At 40.5% G+C, this 14645-nt stretch overlaps 2 protein-coding genes across 2 annotated transcripts; both read right to left on the bottom strand.

Annotated features, from left to right (window-relative positions):
* Window positions 1-244: 244 nt before the first annotated feature.
* On the bottom strand, window positions 245-5061 carry LOC119501280 (alpha-2,8-sialyltransferase 8E-like). The gene is given in 8 exon segments (XM_037791553.1): window positions 245-539; window positions 541-972; window positions 1047-1139; window positions 1253-1365; window positions 2810-2954; window positions 3686-3760; window positions 3914-3988; window positions 4800-5061. Coding segments are annotated over 8 exon segments (1074 nt in total). The 5' UTR covers window positions 4898-5061; the 3' UTR covers window positions 245-496.
* Window positions 5062-6931: 1870 nt separating this feature from the next.
* LOC119501276 (alpha-2,8-sialyltransferase 8E-like) lies at window positions 6932-13324 on the bottom strand. The gene is made up of 7 exons (XM_037791543.1): window positions 13139-13324; window positions 10834-10908; window positions 10604-10678; window positions 10000-10144; window positions 8514-8626; window positions 8308-8400; window positions 6932-8228 (listed from the first exon to the last, which is right to left on the bottom strand). Exons 1-7 carry the CDS (start codon window positions 13237-13239, stop codon window positions 7754-7756), a joined length of 1077 nt encoding a protein of 358 aa, XP_037647471.1. The 5' UTR covers window positions 13240-13324; the 3' UTR covers window positions 6932-7753.
* Window positions 13325-14645: the final 1321 nt, after the last annotated feature.

The following is a 14645-nucleotide window of genomic DNA, read 5'->3' on the forward strand; positions in this document are numbered from 1 at the left end:
AATATCTTTTTAAAAGTGGTTAAATGTCAAAAGATTCTTTACATTCAGTGTCTGGCTGTTTTCATTAAATGTTAATAGCCAGGCAATCTTCATGTAAAGGAGGTATTTGATTTTCTTCAAAATACATTCAGTTTGATCTGACATAAGGCACTACAGTGTCGACCCCCACAAAGGCCTCACAAAGGATTCCCATTTAAATCAAAGCAACTCCCTCCAGACTCCAGCTGGAACATTTGTGGAAATAAATACAGTTTTAGATACACTATAAAACTATAATGTTTACAGTCTTGTGATTGTTGCATCTTCAATTCAGTACAAATGTCTTGGCTGCTGATGAGCCAACTCAGCATTTACTGTAAATCCATTCTGCTCGGACACACTTAATCCGTGTCATCAGCCAAAAGAGATCTGTCAATTCATTCAAAAGTATTTGAAAGACTGGGCTACAAACAAGGCACCTTGCTCCTGTCCTGTCAGCTGTCCCTGGCTTTGAGAGCTACTTTCCACCAGCTTGACAATCTCCCAGGTGAAGCCTGAGCGCCCCGACTGTGCAGTCGCAACAAGAGGTCAAACTCAGCCGGCATGGCGTGGACCTTTGCTTTAGCTTGTCTGTTATCGTAGTAGTGGTTAGTCAGAGCATGGAGTCCTTGTGGGTGATTACTGAAGGGCCAGAACCCGTACAGATGCACATTGGCACAGTGTTCCAGAGCCAGGCTAACCATCATTATGCCGGTGCTGAGTCGTTCTCCTTTTAGGCCTTGGGAGCGCCAGAAGAGCGCCAGATTCTGGAGGTAGTCAGGGTTAAAGAAGATGGGCCGGACGGGGCTTTCAAAGTCCTCAATGCTGTAGACGGCCCGCATGCATATAGGAGTGTTGTGGCCGTAGGAGAAGGCGGGAAGGAGCAGCAGGGAGTTGCCGTAGGTGCGCAGACTCTCCACAAAGGGACGGCGACGCCCCATCAGAGACCCAAACCTGAAAATCAACAGCAGATGTGAAGCAAGAAGACAACAGGAACATTGTGCAGTGAGGTTCATCCTCTGACTCACTTCTCTATGAGGATACTTGGGTTTGCTGTCACAAGGTCAGTCTTGATGCCCACGTGTTTCTCGTAGCCATTTTCCAAGGGAGGTAGGTTGCACCTGAACAAGCAACAAAGATGATATAGAGATCGTTATAAAGAATTGCAAAAGAATGTGAATGTTAATGTTGATTAAGGTTGTCATCAGTCCACTACACTGGACACCTTTCTCACCTGATAACAAACTGAGCTGAATCAATCATCTTTCCACAGCTGCTGTTGGTCAGGATCCCTCCGTTCCCAACAACAGCACACGTGTCCCATGTTTTATTTGGGAACGGATGCTCCTGGAATCAACACCAGAGGAAAATGTATTACAGAACAACATTTATATAAAGATTATATCATACTGTCTGTGAAAGACAAAGAGACATATTAAGGGAGGGTGATCTCATTTGCAAATGAGCATGTGTGTGTTTACTAGTTTCAATAGCTAATAATGTCAAAGATTAAAGTTCCATCCTTCTCTTGGTCTTGGTGGTAGACAGATGTGATTTATGTCTTGGTGAGGCCAAAGGTTTGTACTTTATTGACTGTTCTTTTGAAGTTATTTCAGATTGACACGCTGTACATTATTTTTCTTAAGTAGCAGGTTATTAACCTGCTCACCTGGTTCTACTTTCCTTCATCTGCCCTTGTTACATGCCGTGCTGTGCTGCATGCGGTTGTGCTTTTGTGCCTCACACGGCAGCAGCTGATCAGCAATCAGGGCAGAGTATAAGAGAGCTGGAGAACGGAGCAGAAGTTGCCGATGGGCCTAAGGGCAGTATTCAATACTGTGTGTGGTGGTTGACGTTGTAGTTGGCGGGTGTGTCGGAGTCGACAGTTGTCTTTTGTGATTTAAGTGTGCTTATTGCTTTATTGTCAGGAAGTGGTGTTAAATTGTTCAATACCTGTAGAGCAGTAGGTTGAAGTTGAGTACCTCCGGGTTGTTTTTCGCTGCACTTTGTAAGCAGAAGCTTTAATTTGAGTGTTTTAATATTGGTTTATTGCCGTATTTATTTGATTATTTAATTACCTCACACTTTCTGTTAGAAAGTGGTTTTCAGTTGGTTTTTGTACATTTATTTCATATCTTTGTTAATAAATTGTATAATTATTTTTGCACACAATCCTGTTGCCAGCTTCTCTCAATCCTGGGTTTACAAATTTATTTTGTTACTCCCTCCATCCCCTGGACCTTAAACGGAGGGCAACGTAACAGCCCTGCAGTACATAAACGGCCTATTTCCACTCATTCCCTGACAGATTGATATTATAGCTTTGTGCCGTTGCTTTCCACCTGTTGTGACTTGTATCCTGAATCCTGTTACTTGGAATCTGAACTTGACTGCATGCATGGCTGTAAACTCTTCGGGACCTATCTTACACGTGGCACAAAGAAGCACACATTGCAACTGTCAGTGAGTTAGGGTTAGGGGTATAGCTCAGTGGTAGAGCATTTCACTGCAGATCAAGTGGTTCCCATGTCAAAACTTGGTGTCCCCTATGAGTTTAGCCCCCCTAAATTATGTTTTTTAAGTTTTCATAACAAATTGTAAAAGATCATAATCCATGCTGTGTAGTCAAAGAGGTGTCAAAGAACCAACATGTGTGTAGATATATGACTTATATCTATCTTTCAGGGCAAAGCAGTGGAATAAACTCTGTGGTAAATCATTTGAGGTTCAATGAAGACACCAAACAAGCATCAGATGTTGTGGTAATAGTCATGAATGAGAAACAACCTACCTTTATAAAGGTGCTGAAAATCTCCGGGTTCACCTGGAGGGTCTTCTTCTTTTCTCCGTCGTACACGAGCTTGGATCCCACTGGAGTGTTGGCCTGGGTAATGATGGCCTTGTCAGAACCATGGCACTCGCTGCTCAGCTGAAATCTGGGGAACCACAAGGACTTCGTTAAATCACATTCAAGACGGTCAGGAGTGGTGTTGAACAGAAAGATTAATAATTTGCAAAATACAGAAAGAGTTAATTGAATAGACAGTTTGTTCACGTTATAAATACAAAGATTATTCTTTCCTATACGGATTTTATTTCCATAAAAAGCCCCAGGTGAGTGAAAGCTGCCTGAGGTGAAGTCTCTCTGTTTTACCGTAACTCACATGACCTTAAGACGTGTTATATTTAGACCATGTGGTTAACAGGAGATATAAAATAGACTGTCATTATTTGAAGGGGATTAGGTACTCCTCATCTTACTCCTACTGTAAATTTGTTAAAGATGCTCAATACGAAATTCAGAGCATTTCTATTGCCTCCTCACGGCTCTCAACATGGCGACGGCTGAGCCAGCGGCTAACAGGGCTAACAGTGCAAATAACGGCAACAGTGCAGACAGTGTTACAGGGTGGGCGCTACGATTAAGTTACGACAACACCTACAGTATAATATCTGTATGAGAGCAGTACTTCATGTATAGTTTACTTAAACTACCTTTTAAATCATACATACTGGACATCCCCGGATCAACAATGTACGGCCTGTACTATGGACACTGGAGATACGGCATATCTGTGCATGCATTGACAATTATTTGCAATTCTGGTAACCTTTTTTTGTTTTTTGTTTGCAGAATACAAAATAAAATAAATTCAAAATAAATTACCTGTATTTTTGGTAATTGTCCTCCTGCTTCTTCCAGGTCTTAGAGTAACGCTCTTTTACTTTTTTGAAGACCTCCCTGTGACACACACACACACACACACACACACACACATCCAAATACACAGTCAGGTGTGTAATCCCTGTAGCGCTGACATGACTTGATCTGTTAAAGGCATAAACAAAAAGGTGCCTTAAGGAGAAGAAGCAAAGTGATGGTGTTTGTTCTCACTTGCAGCCTTTACAGAGGTCAGCGGGCCAGGGGGGGCTTTTCGTGGGAGGAGGCGGTCTGTTAGGTTCCACATTACTGTGGAGCGAACACAAGAGAAACAGGACAGGTGAGTAACATGTTGATGTCAGAGATAAAACAGATGCTATAAGAGGCTCTGAGCCCCATTTGTCTTTGCTTCATATCAGAATGAGAATTAGCTTTATTGGCCAATTATGTGTATACTGTACACTGTAAACAATTGCTGTTAATTTACAGCAGAATTTCAACAGTATTAACCTGTTATTGCTAAAAACAGTGCTTTACTGTTAATACAAAAGAAAATCTGTTAAATTACGCTCATAGGCCGTTTTTTAACTGAATTATAATGTATTCTTAAAAAACAGCACTTTACTGCTACCCATCCTAAGCATTTAGGAACAGCTGTGAAGCACCAGGGTGATAAACCAGGGTCTCTCGCTCAAGGACACTTCGACACGGGAATCGAACCGCCAACCTTGGTTAAAGGACGATCCCTTTACTCACTGAGCTACAGCCGCCCCAAATGTCCAGCTTAATATCCTTTCATTTCATTTATTTACATGGTAGGGGTGGGTTGGCTCATGCTGAGCTGAAACAACCTCTGATGAGTCACTCTCAATGACTGTGTGAGGGTTTCTGCAATTTCTGTTTGAAAAAAAAACTGCTGCTTTTGATTTTCCTCACACAGATATGTATAATGGTAAGAACATGGCATCATTTTAACACCACTGAAAAACAAGTTAACCTTTTACCCAGCATGCCTCTTTATCGTTTGCCCCCACTAGCACACCTCCAGCACCCAAAATACAAAAACATCTTGATTGGATTGAAGATAGTGTTATTCTACAGGGAGTTGGGACACACTTACTTGTCGTTGAACATGAGAGTGGTCAGCAGACTCCCCACAGAGCAGAAAGTGATCACCAAAGAGATGATTGACTTCTTCTTCAAGAGCTGTCCCCTCATACCTCTCCCCTCCTGCTAACTTCACCCGCTAGCCCCCTCTCTCTCTCTGTTTTAAAAAGTGTTAATCTTTGGCCTCTCGCTTCCTCCGCAGTTAGTCTTCTGCCTCTTGTTCAGGCAAGTCATCTGTTTGTTTGTTTGTTTGTTTGTCTTCTCTGCACTTTGTCTCTCCTTAGAAAAGCACCGCCTACTGACCAATCAGAGCTCAATGTGGTGATTGTATGATAACAGTACACACATAAAAATAAGTTTTATCGATAAGAACCGACGGTGACACAGGTGTCACACATCCTTTAAAAGTTCTGGACAGTTCCTTATACAGCTTTATCCTTGACTTTAACTCATGAAGTCCCTAAGTGAAACATACTGAACATCCTGATGGGTCATGTGATTTTGTGTTCGCATAAAAACATTTCCCAGATGTTTCGCTTGGCTGGTTGTCAGCTTGATGATGACAAAAGTCTTGCTATAAGAGGGAGAGGCTCTGTTGATGCCAGGGTGGAGAAAGAGGAATGCATGGCCATTGTCAAGTGGTATGACAACAGACCTGTTATCCTGATCTCATCCTACTGTGCAGTTGAACCTCAAGACAAAGCTCGACGCTGGAGCAAATCAGAAAAAAACATTTATGGAATTCAACAGGCCACACATTGTGAAGGAGTACAACACATTCATGGGGGGGTAGAAACATAAAGCAATCTAACCAGTTAATGCTTTTATGCAATCAACTATGTGGCTCAACCTGAAGTTCTGACTTCAGCAGGAGACTTTCAATTCAATTCAATTCAATTCAATTCAATTCAATTTATTTTTGTATAGCGTCAAATAACAACAGCAGTTATCTCAAGACGCTTTATATATAGAGCAGGTTTTAGACCGTACACCATAGTTTAGAGACCCAACAAGATCCACCAAGCGCGCTATGGCCAGGAAAAACTCCCCGATTACTGGGAAGAAACCTGGAGCAGAACCGGGCGCAGGGCGGGCGGCCATCTGCCGATACTGGCTGGGGGGTTAGATAGATAGAGAGAGAGATAGAGAGAGAGAAAGAGAGAGAGAGAGAGAGAGAGAGAGAGAGGGAAGCAGCCACAATAAAAGCCCAGCAGCTGTAATAGCTAATACAAGTATACTTGTATTAGCTATTTAAAGTTCCATCCTTCTCTTGGTCTTGGTGGTAGACAGATGTGATTTATGTCTTGGTGAGGCCAAAGGTTTGTACTTTATTGACTGTTCTTTTGAAGTTATTTCAGATTGACACGCTGTACATTATTTTTCTTAAGTAGCAGGTTATTAACCTGCTCACCTGGTTCTACTTTCCTTCATCTGCCCTTGTTACATGCCGTGCTGTGCTGCATGCGGTTGTGCTTTTGTGCCTCACACGGCAGCAGCTGATCAGCAATCAGGGCAGAGTATAAAAGAGCTGGAGAACGGAGCAGAAGTTGCCAATGGGCCTAAGGGCAGTATTCAATACTGTGTGTGGTGGTTGTAGTTGGCGGGTGTGTCGGAGTCGGCAGTTGTCTTTTGTGATTTAAGTGTGCTTATTGCTATATTGTCAGGAAGTAGTGTTAAATTGTTCAATACCTGATTGTTCGCTGCCGCTGAGGAGCAGTAGGTTTAAGTTGAGTACCTCCGGGTTGTTTTTCGCTGCGATTTGTAAGCAGTAGCTTTAATTTGAGTGTTTTTTTGTTTGTTTAATGAAAGTACTACAAAATCTATGCTAATAAATCACTGGATCATATGGTGTTCCAGCCAAATGTGTGGTTTGTAAAGAAATATTGCATTTTAATGATAAATGTTGGGAGGTTTCGGGACGCTAAATCGCTCAACGATACTAAATCATGGAAGCTAAGACGTCTTGAATTCTAGTCCAGCCACTAATTAAATACAAAGAACCTTTTCTGATGCCTATTTATTCACTTTAACTTAATTGTCCCTCTCACTTTGTGCTGTTCTCAAAAACAAAAAGCGCAAACTTTCACATGAAACTAAAACTGGCTCACCAAGAGTTCTCAAGTTCAGTCATCTGCAGCTTGTACGTTATTGTTCTGGATGACAAAGATCACTGTAAAGACTTTATAAGTATGAAAGGCAATGCTCCAAGTTACACAAGACACACCCAAGTCTTGATTCCAATGCAAAAGCTCCCGTGGTCAGTTACATAACTATCATTAGTAATTGATTAACACAAGGCACTACAATGTAAACCCCCACAAAGGCCTCACAAAGGATCGCCATTTAACCATACCATACCATAACTCCCTCCAGACTCCAGCTGCAACATTTGTGGTAATAAATACAGTTTTAGACTACAAGACTATTTACAAGACTGTAGCTAATATTTTTGTTGCATCTTCTTTTCAGTGCAAATGTCTTGGCTGCCAACTCAGCATTCACTGAGAGTCCATCTCACAGACTGTATATAAGAAGTGGACGTAGTCATCGTGACATCACCCATTGGTTTGTGGACTGCCGTTTTGAAGCCTCAAGTTCAGCATTTTGGCCATCGCCATCTTGTTTTTTTGCAACCAGAAGTGACAGGAGAGGGTGGAGCTAATGGTTATTAGAAAGAATGCAAGTTTAAGGAACTTCCACATTGGCTTCACTTTTCAGACCCTGGAGTTGCCCTCTGGTCCATCTTGCTTGGACATACTTAATCCATGTCATCATGTCATCAGCCAGTGGCAAAACAAAAGAAAAAAGAAGGCCAAAAGCTGCATAGGAGTGCAGAAAGTTTTTGAGCATGCAGGGCAGACGTAGAGGACAGAATAGATAATGCAATTCATTCAAAAGTATATGAAAGACTGGACTACAAACAAGGCACCTTGCTCCTGTCCTGCCAGTTGCTCCTGAGTCTGGAAACTACTTTTCACCTGGTCGACAATCTCCCAGGTGAAGCCTGAGCACCCCCTGAGTGTGCAGTTGCAACAAGAGTTCAAACTCAGCCGACATGGTGTGGAGTCCCGTAGCTTGTCTGTTATCGTAGTAGTGGTGAGTCAGAGCATGGAGTCCATGTGGGTGATTACTGAACGGCCAGAACCCGTACAGATGCACATTGGCACAGTGTTCCAGAGCCAGGCTAACCATCATTATGCCGGTACTGAGTCGTTCTCCTTTTAGGCCATGGGAGCGCCAGAAGAGCGCCAGATTCTGGAGGTAGTCAGGGTTAAAGAAGACGGGCCGGGCAGGGCTTTCAAAGTCCTCAGTGGCGTAGACGGCCCGCAGGCACACAGGGGTGCAGAAGCCGTATGAGAATGCGGGAAGGAGCAGCAGGGAGTTGCCATACCTGCGCAGACTCTCCACAAAGGGACGGCGACGCCCCATCAGAGACCCAAACCTGAAAATAAACAGCAGATGTGAAGCAAGAAGACAACAGGAACATTTTAAAGTGCAGTGAGGTTCATCCTCTGACTCACTTCTCTACGAAGATACTTGGGTTTGCTGTCACAAGGTCAGTCTTGATGCCCACGTGTTTCTCGTAGCCATTTTCCAAGGGAGGTAGGTTGCACCTGAACAAGCAACAAAGATGATATAGAGATCGTTATAAAGAATTGCAAAAGAATGTGAATGTTAACGTTGATTAAGGTTGTCATCAGTCCACTACACTGGACACCTTTCTCACCTGATAACAAACTGAGCTGAATCAATCATCTTTCCACAGCTGCTGTTGGTCAGGATCCCTCCGTTCCCAACAACAGCACACGTGTCCCATGTTTTATTTGGGAACGGATGCTCCTGGAATTAACACCAGAGGAAAATGTATTACAAAACAACATTTATATAAAGATTATATCATACTGTCTGTGAAAGACAAAGAGACATATTAAGGGAAGTTGATCTAAGGCCGATCTAATCTCATTTGCAAATGAGCATGTGTGTGTTTACTAGTTTCAATAACTAATAATGTTAAACATTAAAGTTCCTTCCTTCTTTGGCTGTGTTGGTGGTAGACAGATGTTATTCACGTCTTGGTGAGGTCAAAAGTTTGTACTTTATGGGCTGTTCTTTTGTGTGTATTTCAAATGGACACGTTGTACTTTATTGTTCTTAAGAAGCGGGTTATTAGCCTGCTCACCTGGTTCCACGTTCCCTCATCTGCCCTGCAGTACATAACCGGCCTATTTCCACTCATTCCCTGACAGATTGATATTATAGCTTTGTGCCTTGCTTTCCACCTGTTGTGACTTGTATCCTGAATCCTGTTACTTAGAATCTGAACCTGACTGCCTGAATGGCTGTAGACTCTTCGGGCCCTATCTTACACGTGGCTCAAAGCGGCACACAGTGCAACTGTCAATGCTAGTTTCAGACTGACGCAGTTCTAATTTTCATGCCTAGCGCCCACATTGTGAAAGTAGCAAATGTACTTTCTCTGAAAATCTAATTTAGCACCTTTAACTAGCAAAAGAGGAGTTGGACATATCCTAAATGCACTTGCACCACATACTTTAGACCTGTCTATATTTCATTTAAACAGGGCCTTTGATATCTTTTTACCACATGGCTGCTTTATTGAACTGTGTATTGTGTGTGTATAGTCTATATACACACACAGTAGTCACTATTTGTATTATCTACTTCTTATCTTATCTTATGTTACTATTTATCTTCACTATCTTTTACTATTTTATTACTATTAATAATTAATTAATTATTTTACTATTTTTTTTGCTTTGAAAACAAAGTCCTCTTGTGTGACGTAGAGTTATGTACATAGCTGAGGTCATAGTGAAGATAAGAACTACATCCAAATAAACTGAAATCCTCTGTGACTCAGTTACATTTATCTGTATCTACCTTCTACCACAATTGTCTTTATTAGTAAATTGAAATTCCCTAAATGTATTCATTATATTACTTCACATTTTGAGCCACCCTAACTAGTATTGCTTTTATCAGAAGTTAAACAAAAACAATCAAAGATGATCTCACAGATTTAATGAGTCATACTTTGGATTCTTACAATTCTGTCCATGTCCTTAAAAAGTAGATAAAGGTGTATATTGATGTCACATTATATTGTATGACAAGAATATAACTTGCGCCAAACAAGACACCAAACAAGCATCAGATGTTGTGGTAATATTCATGAATGAGAAACAACCTACCTTTACAAAGGTGCTGAAAATCTCCGGGTTCACCTGGAGGGTCCTGTTCTTTTCTCCGTCGTACACGATCTTCGATCCCACTGGAGTGTTGGCCTGGGTAATGATGGCCTTGTCAGAACCATGGCACTCGCTGCTCAGCTGAGATCTGGGGAACCACAAGGACTTCGTTAAATCACATTCAAGACGGTCAGGAGTGTTGTTGAACAGAAAGCTTCATAATTTGCAAAATACAGAAAGAGTTAATTGAATAGACAGTTTGTTCACGTTATAAATAAAAAGATTATTCTTTCCTAAAGGGCTAACAGTGCAAACAACGGCAACAGTGCAGACAGTGTTACAGGGTGGGCGCTACGATTAAGTTACGACAACACCTACAGTATAATCGCCGTATGAGAGCAGTACTTCATGTACAGTTTATTTAAACTACCTTTTAAATCATACATACTGGACATCCCCGAATCACCAATATACGGCCTGTACTATGGACACTGGAGATATGGCATATCTGTGCATGCATTGACAATTATTTGCACTTCTGGTAACCTTTTTTTGTTTTGTTTTTTGTTTGCAGAATACAAAATAAAATAAATTCAAAATAAATTACCTGTATTTTTGGTAATTGTCCTCCTGCTTCTTCCAGGTCTTAGAGTAATGCTCTTTTACTTTTTCGATGACCTCCCTGTGACACACACACACACACACACACACAAATACACATCCGAATGCACAGTCAGGTGTGTAATCCCTGTAGCGCTGACATGACTTGATCTGTTAAAGGCATAAACAAAAAGGTGCCTTAAGGAAAAGAAGCAAAGTGATGGTGTTTGTTCTCACTTGCAGCCTTTACAGAGGTCAGCGGGCCAGGGGGGGCTTTTCGTGGGAGGAGGCGGTCTGTTAGGTTCCACATTACTGTGGAGCGAACACAAGAGAAACAGGACAGGTGAGTAACATGTTGATGTCAGAGATAAAACAGATGCTATAAGAGGCTCTGAGCCCCATTTGTCTTTGCTTCATATCAGAATGAGAATTAGCTTTATTGGCCAATTATGTGTATACTGAATATATCTATATCTAAATGTGCTGTATTGATTGCTTCCATGCACGTTGTCATTACATAAAGCAATCTAACCAGTGAATGCTTTTATGCAATCAACTATGTGGCTAAACCTGAAGTTCTGACTTCAGCAGGAGACTTTTGTTTCTGGGTGTTATAATCTCTGTGGTCTGTGGTCTATGCTATGTGTTAATTATAGTTGTGTAGTTATGTATCCTCTTCTCTTCCAGTTATTAAGTTTCCAAAAAGATTTTTTTTAAAATCTCTGATAGAGTCCAGTTGGAGTTGAGATGTGTGATCCTGCTTGATTCCCAGCCTTCACTCTTACGATGTGTGCACCTGTAGGACTGCAAACCCACAACCTATGAGAGATTGTTATTAAACTTAAAACTTTAACTGTTTTTTTAGATTTCATGCCTTTATTGATAGTGACAGAGATAGTACTGAAAGGGGTAGACAGAGGGAATAACATGCAGCAAAGGGCCACAGGTCGGACCCGAACCCTGGGCCGCTGTGGTTAGGACCCAGTCTCTGCGCATGGGACGCCCGCTCCACCAAGTGAGCTACAGCAGCGCCCCCAAAACTTTACACTTTTTAAAAGAATCATCATATACATACAGGTTCATACATGAAATTTGACCTCTGCATTTAACCCATCCTTAGGAGCAGTGGGCTGCTGTAAAGCACCCAAACTCGCTCAAGGTCGCTTTGACATGCGGACAATAGGAGCAGGGGATCGAACGGCCAACCTTGCGGTTAAAGGTCAACCCGATCAACCCACTGAGCTTCAGCCACCCCATACAAAATTAACCCATCCTAAGCATTTAGGAACAGCTGTGAAGCACCAGGGTGAAGAACCAGGGTCTCTCGCTCAAGGACACTTTGACGCGGAAATCAAACCGCCAACTGTCTAAAGTATCATCAGTAACAGTTTCATGCAGTATGTTTTTAATTCTTGGACCTGGTCTGCACATGTGAGGCTTGTACATTGTACATGATTGTAAAATCAGTGAATTAGCTTTATTGTTCTTCAATCACATGTTGTTATGGTTTGCATTCTGTGCTTGTAGCCAGCTATAGACAGACATTTTGGGAAAAGTGTCAACAAGTCTATTTAGTCCATGAGCCAGGGGGTTGGTCGAGCCACTTTGGAGGGACCAGGTCTCATAGTGATTTTATTAAAGGTCTATATCTGTAGTGTTGGAAAATGCATCATAGCATTGCAGCAATGGTAGCTTATGTGCTATCACTCCTTTTTTCATCCCTCCATCATTCAAATTTTCCCATCTTTTTTCGTCATTTTACACATAGATCCAGTATAAAAGAGGGAAACCAAAACACAATATCATGACGTCATATATCGTTGTAAAGCTTAGACTATAATCCATCCTTCAGTCACATTGTCATTATAGCCTTTTTCCTAACAAGTGCCTTTAATTCTATTTAGTGTGACTATTCCTATGTCTGTAACCTGCTAAGTCTATTCATCTAGGCAAAAAATAATGTTTATTAAAATGTATGTACAAAATACAACCTAAATAGTGCATTAAAACAAATCAATAAGATAATGTAAAAGAAAGGTGAAAAACAGCCATATCTTTAAACAGTAAATTAACTGTAAAATACTGTGAAATTAATAAAAACAACCAGTTCAAACTGTATTTTTCATTAACAGTACAAAGCTGTAAATTTCAGCGACAGTATAATAATGTTAATTTTCAGTAATGGTAAATGGACTTGGACTTATATAGCACTTTTCTAGTCTTCCAACCACTCAAAGCGCTTTAGACTACATGTCAGCATTCACCCATTCACACACACATTCATACACTGATGACAGAGGATACTAAGGTGCCAACTTTGCCCACCAGGATCTAATCTAAATACTCATTCACAGCAATTTGGGGTTAAGTGTCTTGCTCAAGGACACATCGACACCTGCTGCCAGTTCTTTACTGTTATTTTACCTGGAGATTCTTAACAGTGCACTAGCACACCTCCAGCACCCAAAATACAAAAAACATCTCGATTGGATTGAAGATAGTTTTTGTGTGTATGTTCTACAGGGAGTTTGGACACACTTACTTGTCACTGATCATAATGAGAGTGGTCAGGAGGCTCCCCAAGCAGAAAGTGATCACCAAATAGAAGAGTGACTTCTTCTTCTTCTTGTTCAGACAAGTCATCTGTTTGTTTGTTTGTTTGTCTTCTCTGCACTTTGTCTCTCCTCTCTTCCTGTTTGTGTCCAGGCAGGCCTGTACTACGAAGCAGGATTTGACGTTAGTGAGGTAACTTCAGGGATTTCCGTCCTACGAAGGTGGTTCACTTCTTACCGGGGTAGATCGCCATGGTAACTGACGCGGGGTAGATCACCATGGTAACTGATGTGGGGTAGATCACCATGGTAACTGATGCTGAACAGCTTACCTGCTCCAGAGCAGGTTATGTTCCAGATAAGAGATCAACTCGTATAAAAGCACCGCCTACTGACTAATCAGAGCTCAATGCGGTGATTGTATGATAACATTACACACATACGAAGAAGTTTTACCAACACTGTAAAAAAAAAAACTTTTTTTACAGTTTTTTTTCAGGAAATTTTAAATTTTTTGTCTATATTTCAAAATGACAGAATTTTTTTTAAAAATTACATGTTTCATTTGTGATTTATATGTAAATGGTCTAACATTTACGGTGTGTGATTATTCTAACAATAAATATATGTTAAAAGTAAAATATTTCTTGTAAAATTACAGTAATAAAGGCTAATTATATAAAGATAATTACTGGGGTTTTTTACAGTTTATTTATGTTAATTAACGGACAGTATTTTTCCGTTTTTTAACAGACATTTTCTGGAGCCCCTGCTGCCGGAAAATGTCTGTTATTTTACACTTTTTTTTGACAGTGCATAAGAACCCACGGTGACACAGGTGTCACGTCCTTTAAACGTTCTTCGTCATGCATGTTGTCGATGACTAAGTTCTTAGCTCCAGCTTGCCCATCAACAGTTGTTGTAGCACGTTTGCCAGCAGAGTTAGCAGAAATTAGCACCCTCCTAGCATCGGCCTTTATTTTCTCTGAGCTTTTCATTTTGTTTTAATGGTGTTAACCAAAAGAAGTCGGGTAGAATTACAGTCGAAATACAAGTTAAAATAGTTGTTTTGCTATATGTAACAAAAAAACAGTGAACAGTGAACAGTTATTTTTTATTTCCATTTTTTTTTTTTTTATCTATTTTCCATTTTTCTTTTAATTTTGTTTCATTTTTTATTTATTTTCCATATTTTTTTTATTTTTTTTTAAATTTTCACATTTGTAATAATGTTTTATTTTAAGTTTAATGTTGTGTTTTTGGCACAACTGACAGCCGTAACCATCATGAAATAACTGTAGTTCCTCTCTTTTGTGCCAGAGAGCAGCAAAACGCCTTTTTAAATTCCAGTTGAAGTTATTTTTTTTATTTTATTTTTTCCATTTTCCATTTTTATTTTTATTTTTTTTAATTTTTCATTATTTGTTTTTGAATGTTTTTATTTTTTTTTATTTATTCTTTTTTATTTTAACATTTTCACATTTTAAATAATGTTTT

Source organism: Sebastes umbrosus, chromosome 14, assembly GCF_015220745.1.
Source record: "Sebastes umbrosus isolate fSebUmb1 chromosome 14, fSebUmb1.pri, whole genome shotgun sequence".
Classification (NCBI taxonomy): domain Eukaryota; kingdom Metazoa; phylum Chordata; class Actinopteri; order Perciformes; family Sebastidae; genus Sebastes; species Sebastes umbrosus.